The 16248-nt window shown below is 43.3% G+C and overlaps 1 protein-coding gene across 6 annotated transcripts in view; it reads left to right on the forward strand.

Moving 5' to 3' along the window:
- Positions 1–16248, forward strand: part of rasal2 (RAS protein activator like 2) — a 215502-nt gene that overhangs the window by 172854 nt on the left and 26400 nt on the right. For all 6 annotated transcript variants that reach the window (XM_007902998.2, XM_007902995.2, XM_007902996.2 and 3 more), the window contains 2 exons: positions 2069–2222; positions 13249–13347. In XM_007902998.2, coding sequence (XP_007901189.1) covers positions 2069–2222; positions 13249–13347 — 253 coding nt within the window. The remainder of the gene's footprint in view (positions 1–2068; positions 2223–13248; positions 13348–16248) is intronic.

A 16248-nucleotide genomic window follows, 5' to 3' on the forward strand; every position in this document is an offset into this window, starting at 1 on the left:
ACCAATCCTGAAGTTCACAGTGGTGTTCATGTTGTTTGTATTTTACAAGGACGTGGATCCATGTACCACTGCTCCTATTGAACAACTTTTAGCGCAGTCTATTGGATATTGTTTAGGGTAATAGCCTTGGATAGCCCAGTCAACTGACATTGGACTTGGGTCTGAAAGATTCTGGGTTTGAATCCTTGTGAATTCACTCAACCCTTTATTCTGTCCAAGAGTGGGCAGGTGAGAGGGAGGTGGGGACAAAGGGAGAGAGGACAGTGACTCTTCTCCAGGGTTGAACATGTTCAGCGGAGATGCAACTATGATAATAATTGTTGCTTTTGTTATAGCGCCTTATGACATCGTTGCGATGTCTCAAACCACTTCACAGAATATATTGTAAAGTGGATTGACAGCATTGTCCCACAAACAGTCGTGGATTGAGTGACCACATTTTTTTTGAGGGATTATTACCGGAAAACGATCTACAAACAATCGACTAACAGCCGGGTTCCTACTTACTGCTAGAAAAACAGAGGCATCTGGAGTAAGGAAACTTATCTAAGGTTTCGTCCAGCCCGGGAATCGAACCCAGGCCCTCTCGCTTGCAACGCGATCGCACGAACCATTCTGCGAGGGGACTCCACGACAACTGGCAGGTGATTCGAAGCAATGTTGATGGTTGACCAGCCAGGTAGTCTCAATGAGCCGTGAAGACATATCCCCAGCTATGTGAGCGAAAGCCGTGCTGGCTTGGGCAGCTCTGGCTGCACAAGTACAATGCTTTCCAATTCCTGTTTTTTTAATTAAATTCAGCCACTTTTCACAGCAATTCTGTCAGGAATATATATTTTGTGAATGACTTAATAGGTTTGAAGAGAACGTTCCCTAGTTAGGATTGTATGTTCTTGTGAATCTACAGTCCTTTATTGAAGAATACTGATTGTAGAATTGTCTATGTTCCATGCAGAGAAATACAGTGCTCTTTAAAGGCTAACCCCCCCCACCACACTCTTCCATGGAACAAATCGGTTTCAAAGCTTTCTCGCGCAAGATACTCTTAGTGCGCTCTGCCGTTAATTTCCTCACAATGGTGAGGATTTACGTGTAACATATTTCACAGAGCACAGTGAAATCTGGAGTCTTCAAATCCTTTGAGGGCTGCAGAGAGCAGTTAACGATGGGCACTGCTGTGTACCCGGAGCGGATTCACCCCCTGCACCGTCTGAGCTGTTCTTGTTGCTTGTTCCCCTCCCACACATACACCCAATTCAGCAAAATCTATAAGTCAGTAGCTGAGATAGCTACGGGAGACCATCAGAGCCAAGCTCAATCCTCTCACCATTTGACAGACATGCACACTCAGACATGTGCGCACGCGCACACAAACACACATTCCATATCCATGCATGTGCATACACAGGCACTGCCATTTTCACAGAGTTTTTCTACAACTTTTAAGACCTATCTTGTCAACTGAGCTTTCCGTTATCTTCCCCCCCANCCCCAGCTCAGATGCCCAGTCAAATGTGAAGCGCTTTGAGACTTTCTCTCGACACGAAAGGCACAATATAAAAGTAAATTGAATTGTATAATTGTAGCCTGTCTACTGCTTCCCTAACTGAAATAGTAATAATAATAATCCTTGCATTTGATGTAGCAACTTATAACATCTTCGAAATGTCTTTGGGATGAGGTTGACGGTTTGGAGAAAAATGTTTAAATACTCTCTATTGTCTCCCTTTCAATTTTTTTATGAAGTGGTATTTGTTTTATCTAATTGAGCAAAGCTACTGACATTTGACAAAAAAAACATGAATCGGGCACATCCGACTTATTGGTGGTCACAGAGTGGCAAAGGGTAACCTCTCCGGGAGCTTAACTGCTTCACTTAGAAGGAATGATGGTGGTGTTCAGAGAGTGAGACAGAGAGAATGTGTGAGGAAAGAAACGAGGCTGAAGATCTGATCCATGTTTCGATGAATGCTTGGACTAATTTCTCTTTGTGTTGTACAAGCTGTTTTTTTTATCTTTTTTCTCCAGCTGATGCACTTTATCATGTATTCATCTCTGTTGTTTGCAGAACCCGTGCTTTACCAAAGTTGAAAGAATCGCGGTCACATGAGTCCCTGCTGAGTCCTGGCAGTGCAGTGGAGGCCTTGGAATTGGCCATGGACCAAAATGTCTTTGTCAAGCCCTTGCACAGCAGCATCCTGGGGCAAGACTTCTGCTTTGAGGTACTGTTATATCATTAATGTGACCGGAAGCGAGGCTCCTCTTTTCTTTCTGAGGCAATGTTACATGGGTACCCTGGTGGGATTGGAACCGTGTGTGGTAACTCAGGCAATGCAGTGTAAAATGTGGTGATACCGTGATGTGTCGCACACTGACTGACCTGTGATGCAGCAAAGTTCCTGTGATCAGTTCTGGTTCCCGGCAGGGTTCAATCTTTCCATTACTATTGGAGTACAGGGTGTGGAGTCCTATAATGTATTGGTTAGAGACTTGTCTCGCAAGAGAGAGGACATGGATTTAATACCCGGGCCGGGCAAAATCTTAGGGAAGTGTCCTTACTTCTCACCCCTCTGTTAACCTTGCAGTAAGAAGGAACTTGGTTGTTACTTAATTGGCATATTGCTTTTCAAGGGTAATAATCCCTCCAAAATAAAAAAATGACAATAATTAGATCACTCAATCCACAACAGTTTGTGGGTCACTGTTGTGCGCACTTGGCTGCCACGATTTGCCCACAAAATAGAATATCAATTCACAGTATAATTTACAGTATATTCTGTGAAGCACTTTGAGAATGTGAAGTTTCAATGACATGAAAAGCATTATATCAAATGCATGGATTATTCTTACTATAGGGGAGAAATTCCACCTGGCTCTAGATATACTCTTTTTCTAGCATTTTATAGCATCCAATAATGTTGTCAAATGTTAAATTCAATCTCAACCTTGAAAGAACTTGAGGAAAACTGGATTCAAAATGAGGGATGAATTTAATAATTTCCTAAATTCCGGAGGCTTTAAAATTGCACAAGAAAAAATTCTCCCCAATTGAGCTTCAGACCCTCAAGTTTCATTTTTAAGATTTGTTCATAGCCTGTATATAAATAAAACATTTAAGTTCTAAGCATTCTTGAGTCCTACCCCATGTGAAGGGCACTATATAAATGCCAGTTGCAGTTGTTGATAGCAGGTCCAAGTGTTTATAAATTCATAGAAATTCCAGTAATTTATCATTTTGAATGCAATCTGTTAGAGCTCCTCGGAACTGTCTGTTCTTGTGAAAATAGTGCCAATTTTAATTTTATATCTTCCTTTAGATGATATTTTGTCTATTGAGTATTTTGTACAACCAAAGCACTATATTTTCTAAACGTGCCAATTAAGGCCACTGGTGATAGGACTGAAAGCAGAGGGACAGTACAGAGGGATGTGGCTCAGTGGAGTGTTGGGACCTGGCATTGAGACAAGTGCTTCCCCCATTGCGTTGGGCTCCTTATGCCCACCTTCTGATATGCAGAATCAGTTAGAGACCAGATAGCAGATCAATCTACAGGGTGTTCACAAAATCCTGTTTCCCCCATATATTTTCTGCAGAACACTGACCAACAACTAAAATGTGTGGAAGAATGATTATAATTGTATTTAGAAGTACTAAATTGTATTCAGTGTTAGTGAGCGCCATCATTTTCATGGCAGATAATGATCCGTCGCCATGTTCGGTGGGTAATGTGGATGGAGTGATGAGGAAGTTACTTGTGAAGAGCTTTGAGACATTGTGATGACAAGACAGTATATCAAATGAAAGGATGATTATTATTGCACGCTCCCGAGTAACGCACCAACCAAAACAGTGAAGTGGCAACTTGAGCAGGAGCTTGACTTAGCTCCCCTCTTCTCATTAAATCCCTCAGTTTGGAGAATTGGACAATCTAGCATTTTCTCAGCCAGTAATGGCAGGTAGGAAGCCATATCCTCACGTTGAGTGGAACCACTTTGGCACACAAATGGATCGCACCAGTGGGCTGCCACATCGAACTCAGCTCAAGCCCATGCCGGTACTTTGAATTAGTCGATGGATCCCATAAAACACAGTTTCTCTAAAAGCAGCTGTCAGATGAGATCATTGCTCCTTCTCAACGTCAGGGTTATGTAAGCCAGCAAAACTTTCATTTCCCTCTATTTGAGCAGTCCATTGCCATGATGCTCCCAGAATGTGAGGAGCCAGACTGGTGATTCACAGGGATCTATTGGGAACCTTTTACCAAGTTTCCGCTTGCTCCTATTATAGCCATTCCCCACAGATGCAAATCTCATTATAAACTGCTTTTCTGGCTCTTGTTACTGACTGCTATAAAAAGCGTTCATTGTTTGTTCTGGAACTAAGAACGAGAGTCACATTGTGGATGTGACATTACCCACCTGCTCTTGGTTTTTATCCCCTCACCCATCCTTCTTCCCACCCTGTCATCTTGTACTCATGATAATGTAACAAATATTTTTGACGCATCTGTTAAAAGAGAAGTGATAAATTTAGCAGCCATCGGGAGTTAGGAAGTGGGATTGAACAGATGACGTGTCTGGGCAGAAACAACAAATGACGTGATGTAGGCCAGTTTGGGGCTCCTCTCATTCTCTCATGGTGACTAAGCATGGTGGAGGAGAGGAGTTGTACTCAGGACTGGCACATTTTCCCAGGGGTGGGTGTGGTGGGGGGGGGAGAGAACATTAAAACATAATGCTTAAAATTTCATTTAATAGAAATTAAAATATGTATCTAATCCTAGAATTTTACAGAACAGATGGTGAGGGCTAGCGACTTGGATAATAAGACAAATTCAGCTGGGGAAGCGTTAGGTAAACACTCATCAGATTGCAGAGGACAAGGGCTGAACTTTGTTGCTTAGTTATAAAACTATCAGAAGCTTTTCCTTCACTCATTTTTCTTGTCTCCCTCTAACCCTCCCAACCTGAAGGTGTTAGATTTTTTTCCTTCTAATGAGGACAGTCCTCAGCTGCTGGCACCATTATTCATGTGTGAGTTTGGGCAAGATGGAAGCCATCTTCTCGGTTCCTGTCAGTCTTCTTTCCTGCAACTCTGACCTTCTTAACCTCCCCGGCCTCTCCTTCAGGTTTATCACACCTGTGTGTAAACTGGGTGCCAGGTTTGATCCCCATTTAAGCTTCCTACCCACATCCGCCCCTGACCAGGATGGCTTCCTCCACCTCCACCACATTGCCAGCTTCTGACCATACCTCACACTCAACGCTGCTGAAACCCTCATCACTCCTCTGTCTCCTCCCGCCTCGACTTCTCAGTGCCCTCCTCACTGGTCTCCCCAGCTCCACTATTCACATAGTTCAAGTTTCAGAACTCTGCCTCCAGTCCTTACCAGGTTCCACTGGCTCCCAATTGCAGAAAGGATCAATTTCAAGATCCTCACACTCGTGTATAAATCACTTCGTGCCCTACACCCTCCCTACCTCTCTGACCTGTTTACACCCACTCCACTATCCGCCCTCTTTACTTGGTCAGTCCTCTGCCTTGCGCCTTGAATTCACTGTATTTACTTTATAAGGCATTGACTGGTGCTGAGGTTCCTATCAAAGAGCTGGCAGTTCTTTCCCATCCCATCCCCCCACCCCAGGATCTTGTCAGTTTCCCGTCCTCACGTACAATTTTTAAAAAGACAGGATCTGTGGTGAAAAGTTGACCTTATCAGGTGGGCAAGATACGGGAAGCGATGGAAAATAATTAGATTAGAGCACAAATGATTGAGCAGCAACTGATAAGAGAAATGGCTTTGCTGTACATGAGCAAACCATCTCCCTATGAGATCTGTAAAAGCTTGTCACATTGTCAGTTTGTGCCTATGAATCTGGAGTTGAGATCAGTAACAGTGCTGATGCTCTATTTCAGTACATTGATGATGTGTTGTAGCGGGAGCTGTACTAGCTCTTCTTGTGATGTCCTCCACTTAGGAAATGTGCCAGAGGCAGAGCTTAAGAAAAAGACTAACATTGCAAATGCAGAGGCACCAGATCTTTTTGATGCTCAAAATAAATGTAAAATATTCAGCGCAGACTGAAAAATCCTGGCTATTTGCATAAAATAAATTTTGTCTCCTCGTTAATTACACCAATTTGAAATGTAATTGAATACAGAGAGAAATTGAAACTGAGCAGTGTAAAAGGATATGGGAGGGAGCAGGAAATTGATATGAAAATGGCTAGTGTCATTGCCGGTGCTGCCACCAGCCTAGGCTCGATAAACTGAAAGGCTGACCCCTGTATTATTATTTCTATGATTTTTATTTGAATCAGAATTTGACAGCACAGAAAGAGTCCACTTGGCCCGCTGTCTGTGCTGGCTCATTGAAAACACTACCCTTTTAGTCCCACCACATTAATAATAAAAATAATCCTTGCATATGATATAGTGCCTTATCACATCATTAAGACGTCTCAAAGCACTTCACGGAATATATTGCAAAGTGGGATTTGTGGGCGAAATAAACCTTTGCCCTTGCCCTGTACTATTTTAATAGGCATTATAGATTCTGCTTCAAACATTTGTTTGAATTGATTTGATAGATTCTTCAATGGCTCAATAACCCTATCTGCGTAAAAATAATTCTGCTCTCCTCCCTTTGTTTTTTTTTGTTGACGTTCTTAAATGTTTGCTCTCAGTGACCTCAGTCAGGCTTGAGCATTTTCATCCTGTATCTTTAGCCAGAATCAGCACTTGTAATGAAAGTATTTTCTCCTTGTTCTACTCATGTCTTTGAAATAACCGTGCTTGGCATTTTATTTAGTGGACCCGATGTTACTGGTTAAAAGGGGCAGGCGTGGGGTTTCAATCAAAGATTTGCTGCATTGCCTGGATTTCCCTGGAGGCTGGTTACAGCGCTGACCTTCACTGTGGGAGAAAGTAAACCAAGAACAATACTCAGATATGCCAATGGGGCAGGGCAAGAGAGCATGGGTTCAGGGTTTTGAAAGGCAATTTTACAACAGACACCTGCTGGAATGGGACGTCAGGAAGAGTGGTTGTATGCCAGGACATTGGGCACTTAAGAAACAGCAAGGTGCTTAATCAGAAGGATGAGATTAAATGGGTTCAAATATATTTTTCATCCGGACTTGTGTTGTGATCTTTTGAATTTAAGGTATACTACTCAGCAACTCCCTCCCCAGCCGGTCCCTCATTTGGTCACCTTGACTGAGAAATCTTACCCACTGTATGCAAAGCTTTTTAAAATATCAATTGTTGTATTACCAACTTCAAAGAGATTTCTGCAACCACGCTGGCTAGATAAGGGCAGCATCCTCTGCTCTGAACAGCAGGAAGCCCCAGCGAGGGACAGTTAACTATTTCCATACCCTCAGATCAATGCACTCGCCTCGCAAGCAAGAGGACCCGGGTTTGATTCCCGGGCGGGGCAAAACCTTAGGCAAGTTTCCTTCACATACCGCTGTTTACAGAGTAGTAAGTAGGTACTGGTCGTTAGTCGATTGGCAGATCGCGTTCTGAGGGTAATAAACCCTCCCCCCAAAAAATAATAATATTAATTTGGTCATGCAATCCATGACTGTTTGTGGGACACTGCGGTGTGCAATTAAGTGCCGCGTTTCGCCCACAAAATATACAGTAAATCCACTTCACAATATATTCTGTGAAGCGTTTTGAGCCACCTCAGCGACATGATAAGGCGCTATATCAAATGCAAGGATTATTATTAAGGTTTACTCTGAGATTCATTGCAATGTGAAGATTCCGCTCTGATAAAGTATGCAGTGAATAAAAATGCACAAATACCATTAAACCAATTCTGTTGGATTGGCTTATCCCTTAAAACAGCTTTGAGCATTATTTATGTGGAAGAGAAGTTTTATGATTAAAAATGCAAATGTAACGTGAAAGGATGACGATTCTCCACTAGTGATCTGATTCAGATCGCATGAGAAAGCAGAACATGTGACTCGGTGGAGTCAGTGTTAGTGGAAGATTGTATAAGTCTGACCAGCAATCAGACATGCTGCTTATTAGAAACCAGCAAGAGAAATGTTCTAGGCTGCTCATTTGAATTGGAAATGATTTGGATCTCTCCAGAGTATCTTTGTTTGAGAGGAATGATTGACAGATTTCCTCCTCTCCTCCCTCCACCATGTTCTGCACGATTGTAAATATACCTCTCAATTAAGTAAATCACACCGGTGAAGGCAAGAGCGTGATATTGAATCCCAGTCTCTCCGAATGGCTGGGACATTAAGCGTGCACTCTGCCAGCGCCAGATGGAAGGAAAATTAAAATGATAAAAGTTGAGCCCGGAGCAGTGGAGGCGTAAGCATCGTGGTGGATAATCAGAGCGTGAATAATCGAGATCTCACTGTACTCAATAGATTGGGGATGTGGTTGTGAACGGAATGTGCACTGCCAACACAATAAGGAGCAGAAAAGCGATTGTCTGTGGGGTGGGAGAGAGAGAATGCAGAAAGTGGAATAGAAAGCAATTGAGTGAAGTTGAGTAATAGGAAGAGAGGGAAAAGGAAGAATAAGGAGAAGGAAAAAAGGGAGCGGAAAGGAAATGGCGAACAGTGTATCGGTCGGTCTGGCAGCTGTAGAAATTTAAAGGCAGCTGTTCAGTCATCCGTCCCTGAAGAGCTGAAGTGACCTACTCTGATATCATCTTTCTTACCAGCAGTGCAGAGTGCATTCTTGCAGACAGGCTCTTGTTGAATCGCAGAATTTAATGTGCTGGTATCTTGAAAGGCTGAAAAGATGTGGGGAACGGAAGTCATCTGGGGAAGCGGGCGGTATCTGGGGATGGTGCAATGGAGGATATCTGTCAAGGGCAACAGAATGGGGCAGTAGAGGTTTCCAGGGGTGAGCAGAAAGTGGGGGGAAGTGGAAGCTGAAGATCTACAGAAGGAGTAAAGAATGAAAGACAGACAGCCCTTTCTGAGGTTTATTATTACCAGTCAAAAAGACTCTGTGGAGTCCTGTAGCTCAGTGGTTAGAGCACTCACTTTGCAAGCGAGAGACCTGGGTTCGATTCCCGGCAGGATGAAACCTTGGGCAAGTTTCCTTACTCCACATGCCTGATAATAATCCTTCAAGAAAAAACAATAATAAATTGGTCATTTTCAATCCACGACTGTTTGTAGGACACTGCTGTGCGCAATTGGCTGCTTCATTTTGCCCACAAATATACAGTCAATTCACTTTACAGTCTATTCTATGAAGCGCTTTGAGACATCTAGAAGACGTGAAAAGCGCTATATCAAATGCATACTATTATTATTATTATAAAAGAGTATTGATGTCAGGGTAAGACTCCCAGATTTGAAGTGCTCTGAGTGTAACTTTAAACTGTGCTTGTCTCAGAAACTCATGAATAAATCTCTCTTGTAAATTGTCTGAACCTGACGTCCTTTGAAGTGTACAGATCAGCGAGACACTTTCAAGCAGCAATGCAGTGGCTGAGTACAGATGCACTGGTGCAGTATTATTGCAGCAGATCTACAAAGATGATCAATTATTTACAACTTTTCCATTCCTCTCGAATCTTAAAGCTCTGAGGATTGCAATTCTATGGTTTGCTCACCCTTCAAATGTTAGACCACACGCTGAGTGTCGCTGGCCATTTAAGCATGACTGAGCATGGCTGTCTGATTCACTACTATTCCCAACAGGAAAGGGAGAGGTAGTGCCGGAGACGGGCATTGTTGCTGAGGTGGGAGAGGGCAGAACAAGTCAAGGCTTGGATCTAGGGTTTAAAAGTCAGTTGATGATCAAACAAGACACCAAGGTACTGGCTCGGTGAGGTGGAGAGTGCATCCATGAACAGTGATGCTGTCAGCACCAGAGGTGAGGAGGTGCTGATGGGAGGGAGGGCAGACTTTCGACATTCAACTAGAGGAAATTCACATTCTAGATTGACATATGAACTAGAGTTCACATTCTAGATTTATATTCCAGTGCAGTAATGGGGGAATGCTGCATTGTTGGAGGTATTGTCCTTCAGGTAAGATGTTGCATTGAAGTCCTGTCTGTCAGTTCTAGTGAACGTTAAAAATCCTACGACATTACTCAAGAAGAGAAGGGAGTTTCTCATGCATATGTGTACATATAAGATAGTGAGCATTGGCAGGCTGGTTTGTGTGGTTTAATCACAACCTCTTAACCACTTCCTCTTTGAGATACACAAGAGTCACTGGATAGCCATGAGGAGCAGGAATGCGAGCTTTCCTGGGTTGTTGAAACCAATTTCAGCCATTATGTTTGAGATCAGCTAACTCCATGTCGACAAGGATCAGCGAACTAATCCTTTCAGCACAGAGACACTGAGCTCTGCACGCGTTCAGTCTTTATAGCCATGTTTTCCTGGGCGTGCCTATGATTTAAGTAATCGTTTCTTTCATACAATTATTTTGAAATGAGTGAGAATCCTGGCGGACAGGAGGCAATGTCAATATTGGCAAGTGTGAATGAAATAACAGGGTTAGTCTCTGTGTGAAGTGCAAAGCGAATGCTGTGACTAGCCCCTGTGGGGAACGCTGCTTTGAATGTACAGGAGCCCCTCACGGTTGCTTTACAGAGTCCCCTCGTCTGACCTTGAACAAATAAGCGATTCATTATTCTTCTCAGTCTGAAATGATTGGAATCTTTACGCTGAACCATTTTTGAATGAACTTTGCTACCCTGGTTAGCAGCCTATCTGTGGGGAATCCAGTGAGTGACAGTCGGTGACATAAAATGGCTGGAGATCAAGTGCCATTAGCATATTCCATCAGTTCCTGCATCTCTGCATCCTGCCTGCTATTGAGTGCTGTCAAATCAGACAATACTCTTATAGATTAACAGAATGAACCTTTTGTGAGATGTAGATTCCGCTGCGTTGCTCTGGTGCTCGGCACTTCAGTGCATGTTATGGAGTTCAAGAATTCCATAATTTTGAAGAGCGTGTGTGAAAGTGTAGCCTGACCAAGGCTTGAGCACTGCTCTCATACGTGGGGAGATTCAGTGTGTACCTCCAGGTCAGAATACAAGGAAGTTAGTTTACATCAAGGTGATTTCCCTTCGCTGACCTCTGGCTCTCTCCTCGCTTGTCACAATACGCTGTTACTTTGGTCATCGATCCTCTGACGGTCCATTTCCTGATCCTCTTTTTAATTGTTAAATGTGTTTTCCCACCTCACCTGGATTGCTAAGTAAAACAAATCATTGTATTCATGACAAATTTGCAACCTGTATTTACCCCACCGCATGCTGTCCTCCCCTCTTCCCCCACTGTTGAGCAGGGCACCATCTAAAAAGTTGGAAGGGATTTTATTGAAATATGTTATTTCTGGCCTCTTGAGTTCCAAAATGGTGGTTTTACTTTGGGAGATTATGAATGTGCTACATCAGTTACTAATGGCTTGAGTCTGGATTCTGGGTAGATGATGCATTGGGTCTTAAAACACAATTATTGATTTCCTGTCTTCACAACCCAGCTTTATTGTAGGTTTTAGATGTGGCACAGAGCAGGCTAAGCGCTGCAGTTTGTTTTTCTAGCATGATTTATAAATGCCGAGTGTGATCATCTATATACTCCATCTGTTATTAATGCAGGGCCGACGCTATCTTACTACAACAACAGTATGTCCCAAGGCGCTGGAAAGTCAAGGATTTGTTCTCGTAGCTGGGGGTTGGGACAAGAAGGGATGGAGGGTGGGAGTAGGAGGGTAACCGAAGGTGTGGCCGAAGAGGAGGGTCTTGAGACTGGTCTCAAGGGAGGGGGCAAGGCGAAGGGACTGTGGAATGGAGTTCCAAAGGGTGGGAGCAGAAAGGCTAAAGGTCCGACCGTCGATGGTCAGGAGGTAGGCAAGAGTCTGCTGAGCGGACAGAGAAGGGCATCTTTACTGATCACTGCTGGTGTACGGAAGCGGTGGGAAGTGGAGGTGATGAGAGCACCTCCACCCCCCTCCAGGGCTGTCATGCCCTGTGCTGAATGCTGGTTCGTCACCAGCTTCTGCTCTGCAAAAAAGTCTCCAGCTCAGGCCTGAAGTGAAGTAAAGTAGGAATTAGTGGAGACACAAGCGGTGGCAGATTGTTGTGTGACTTCACTCTCATGCCACGGTTTGACCTCCAATAACTTTACTTTGCTTCCAATAGGATAGCGAGATTAGAGCCATCATTATTCCCCTTCAGCCAAACCAGGTGTGAATACTGCAGCAGCCCGGCACCTCATTCACCCCAGCCTTCTTTCTCTTCTAACATAGATTCCACACTCCAACCTTTTTGGTCTTCCAACAAAATAAATAGCTGCTAAATACAGTTTTAGCCTCCCCCCCCACCCTTGTCTTTAATTCCGAACTTGAGCCTCACCGCAAGGCAGCAGACATGAGGAGCAGTGAGTTCTCAGACCTGTACGCTAAAGCCAGGACATTGGTCTGGCTCTCGTGTGCCATTAAATATTGTTTTTCTTAAACTGTAATTCACATCAGTCTTTAAAGATCGAGTAAACCGTGTTCTAATCTGTAATCCCGACGTGAAAGGTGCTTTACAAATGTCATTTTTTTTTGTCTCTGTTTGTTTGTTGTAATCAGATTTGTAGTGACAGCTTCTACAAGAGCGTTCAGACATCTAAACAAGATCTCTTCAGCTGAATTCAGTGACAATGTGGGGCTGCCCAGTGAGAGTCAGAGCAGAGTTTATAACAGGGAAGCCTTTGGGATTGCATTTGGCCAACTTGCTGGTTGCCCACTGGGATGGTTTCCGTGAAATTGGAAGGGACTGACATGGGATTGCATGTTCTCCCCCTTCCCCCCCCTCAGACAGACACTATGTGTTGTAATTTAATAATGCTTGTACTGTATTTGATATATTGCCTTATCATGTTGTCAACATCTCAAAGTGCTTTGCAGTATATTATAATTGGTGTGACTGTATTTTGTGGACAATCGTAACCAGTCGTTTGCACTAGGCTCCCAAATGGTTTTCCTGCATGTCGTGATTCTGCCATATTGACTGTGGATCATGCATAATTCTCAGAAATCCCTGAAAATTAATTGGGGGAAGGGGTGGGGTGTCTTTCTGGAGTTTATTTTCAGTGGGATGCTGTAAGCTTTGATGCCCCCGTGATGATGTTGCCTCTGTCTTGTTCTGGGTTCTTGTCCATAAAGTGTTAGTTGATTCCCTGAACAGGGTTCTGCTTGCACACACTCAGTGGGCTCGGAATGAACTGGCATGGTTTTGTGTTGCAGGTTACGTACTCGGGAGGAAGTAAGTGCTTCAGCTGTTCCTCAGTGGCCGAGAGGGACAAGTGGATGGAAAACCTTCGGAGAACAGTGCAGCCAAATAAGGTAACTATCATGCCTTAGTGACAACTTCATCAAACGATTACTGTCCTTCAGTCTGACATTCTTAGTGGCAACTCGATTATCTATTCTAAGCTGCTGCACTTCAGACGCTAGTTTTGGTTAACATCACTAGTAAGATTAGGTAAACCAGGTGGTCGATAGAGGATGTGATCTCCAGTTATCAACAGTTTGTTTCAAGTTGTTCTATTATATGGAAGCACTAATAGAAGAGGAAGGATGGATGTTAACTCAGGGTATCAAGGGATATAGAGCAAAGGCGGGTAAATGGAGTTACGGTACAGATCAGTCATTTTCTAATAGAATGGAGGAACAGGCTCGAGGGGTTGAATGAAGGAGAGGTGGGATTAATCTGTTCGCAGCCTGTACTATTAATAACATATAAAAAGGATTTTTCTGATGGTCTTGGTAAAGCACCACTGCCGCAACACTTGTCATTGAGTCTGCAAGGTTACAGATTCCAATGTTGGTCTGTGCTGAGCTAGTTGCTGTCAGCTGGGACAGCTATTGGTCTACCCTGAGTTAGGGAAGGCGAAATCAGCCAGAGTTGCTGCTGCTGCTGCTGATCACAATCCAGCGAATCCCCCTGTTAGATTTACGTGGTGTGTGCACATCACTTGAGGATAGGTTCAGGCTCGGCTGTGATGGTTGAAACACATGCATGTTAAAACACACTATCTACGTTCATGCGTAAGTAATGGATGGTGGCATGAGTTGCCCAGGAGGAGAGGGGTATAACTGTCTGGAACCACATCCACAAAAGAAAAAAAAATTAAGACATCTTCTGGAAAGGAAGAGGGAAGATTGACAGAAGAAAGATGTGTTGACAATGTCCTTAATGCTGTATCTGCAGTGACATTGGCAGATGCAAAATATGTTCTTAATTTGGTTTGAATGATCACTTCAGTGGTGCTACTGATTTAATGTCCAGATCATTATGTTAATGCTGTTATTCACCTCTCAGCCTTATTATAGTGCTGTTGGGACTGTGTCTCCTGTCTCCAAGCACTGTAGGACCTGCAACTGGTGGGTGCATTCTGATTTTGCCAATCTTCGTATCTGTGGCTGACTCGTTTTACTTTTATATGCAATTCGCTGTCGTAGTCTGTTTATTTTAAACCAGGTCTTTTCATTGCGGCTTGCCAGCAAGTAAATGCTGATGTGTTTTACCAGATGAATAAAGTGTACAGTGTTTATTGGATTGCATGAGGCTGATGTGAATTCCTGTTAGCGAGACTCTTCCAAACCTGCAGCATGTTACAGTGTGCCTGTCTGTACGTGGCAATACTATGTCTCGTGCCCTGTTTATATTGTCAGCCTGGCATGACCATATGAGCAAACTGAATTTGATCCTTTGGCAGTTTCCACTGTGAATCCAACACCCAGTCCACAGCTATGACAGCCGTTACACGTTTTTTTTTTTATCTCCAGCATCCCTTTGGAATACAATGACTCCTGCTTGTTCAGATCAGACATTTGAAAATGTGTCTGTTGCATCAGTACAAATTTGCACCAAGAATTTCAATTCAATGGGGTTTAAACTCAACGTGGTCAAATCGACTGCTAGCTGTTTAGGCTATTGGTGCTGATAATGTATGAGTGTACATAGTGCTGTTGAACCTATGTCCTTTTGTGTATTCCATTGCTGCTGATTGTTACAGAAGTCTTCCATTTGTGAGTTTAGCTTTATCTGTTCTGTTGAAGCGTATGTTACTTTATATATAGGCGACGCACATAGTAACGTCTCTTTGTTTTTCAAATAAATTCTTGGAGAGCAGAATAGTTTGGATCTACAAACTGCTGTAAGTCAGGCTAAGCTATTAATAGCACACAGAGGTCATGCGGAAACTCACATTCTGAATCCAGTCTGCTCAGTTGCATCCAAATGCAGCCTGAAACGCACTCGCTCACTCACTCTCCCACCCACCTACACACCCACTCACTTTCCCATTCCATTGACCTTCACTGTAGTTTTGGTCCTGAGCTATTCAAAGAACTTGAATTCCCAGCAGCTTTACACTTCAGGTAGTTGGTAGGAAAAATCCCATGTCTAGCTCAGTACTGCTGAATCCTGAGAGACTTTAGTAGAAGCTGTTCAATGATCTGTAGTTTCTTACTCTTGGAGCCATTATTTTTAAATTTATTTTTAGGGTATGAAATGCTCTCTGTTCTCCCAGATCATGCCCTAGTGTGTGAGGATGGGTAGGTAGAAACGTAGAAATTTCAGATTAGAATTGTAAGATTCTATGATTCTATAAGAGCAGGGGAGTGGGATTAGCTGTAGCTCTTCCAAATAGTCAGCACAGCCTCATTTGGAAAAGTCTAAACGGCTGTACATTGAGCCAATAATAATTATCAGAATGTTGCCCTAGTGCTACGAATTAATCAAAACGTTTAAACGTGAAACCTGAAAACTCCCCAAAACACAAAATAAAATTCTAGACCTGTATGGTTCTTGATGGAGCTGCATTTGTTTGTGACAATTTAAGTGCCTCCAGCATAAGCCCTCCATTCGCTTTGAATTTTAATCTTCATCAGGAAAGAAGATGGTGGATTAAGCCGCTAGCATCTTCAATCAGCCCCAATCAGTCTCACATATTGCAAACACTTTGGAAGAGACGGTGCTCATTCAGGAGCACATTCACTCCCCTCTCAACATTACCAGATGTTCATTGCACTGTGAGCAAGTATTAGTCAGCTGTTTGACCCAGGAATAGCCAGCCTCATCATAAAACGCTGCTATCCAAAACAATTTGAAGCCATTTATAATGTTTTACCAAATGCAGCAGGAATGCAGCAAGCGCGAGTCACATTAGCAACAGTCAGCGAAGTCTCCTTAAAGGGGTTCAGCCTTCATAACATGGATCATGTAGCTCGGAGACAGGG

Source organism: Callorhinchus milii, unplaced genomic scaffold (assembly GCF_018977255.1).
Source record: "Callorhinchus milii isolate IMCB2004 unplaced genomic scaffold, IMCB_Cmil_1.0 Scaffold5, whole genome shotgun sequence".
Classification (NCBI taxonomy): Eukaryota; Metazoa; Chordata; class Chondrichthyes; order Chimaeriformes; family Callorhinchidae; genus Callorhinchus; species Callorhinchus milii.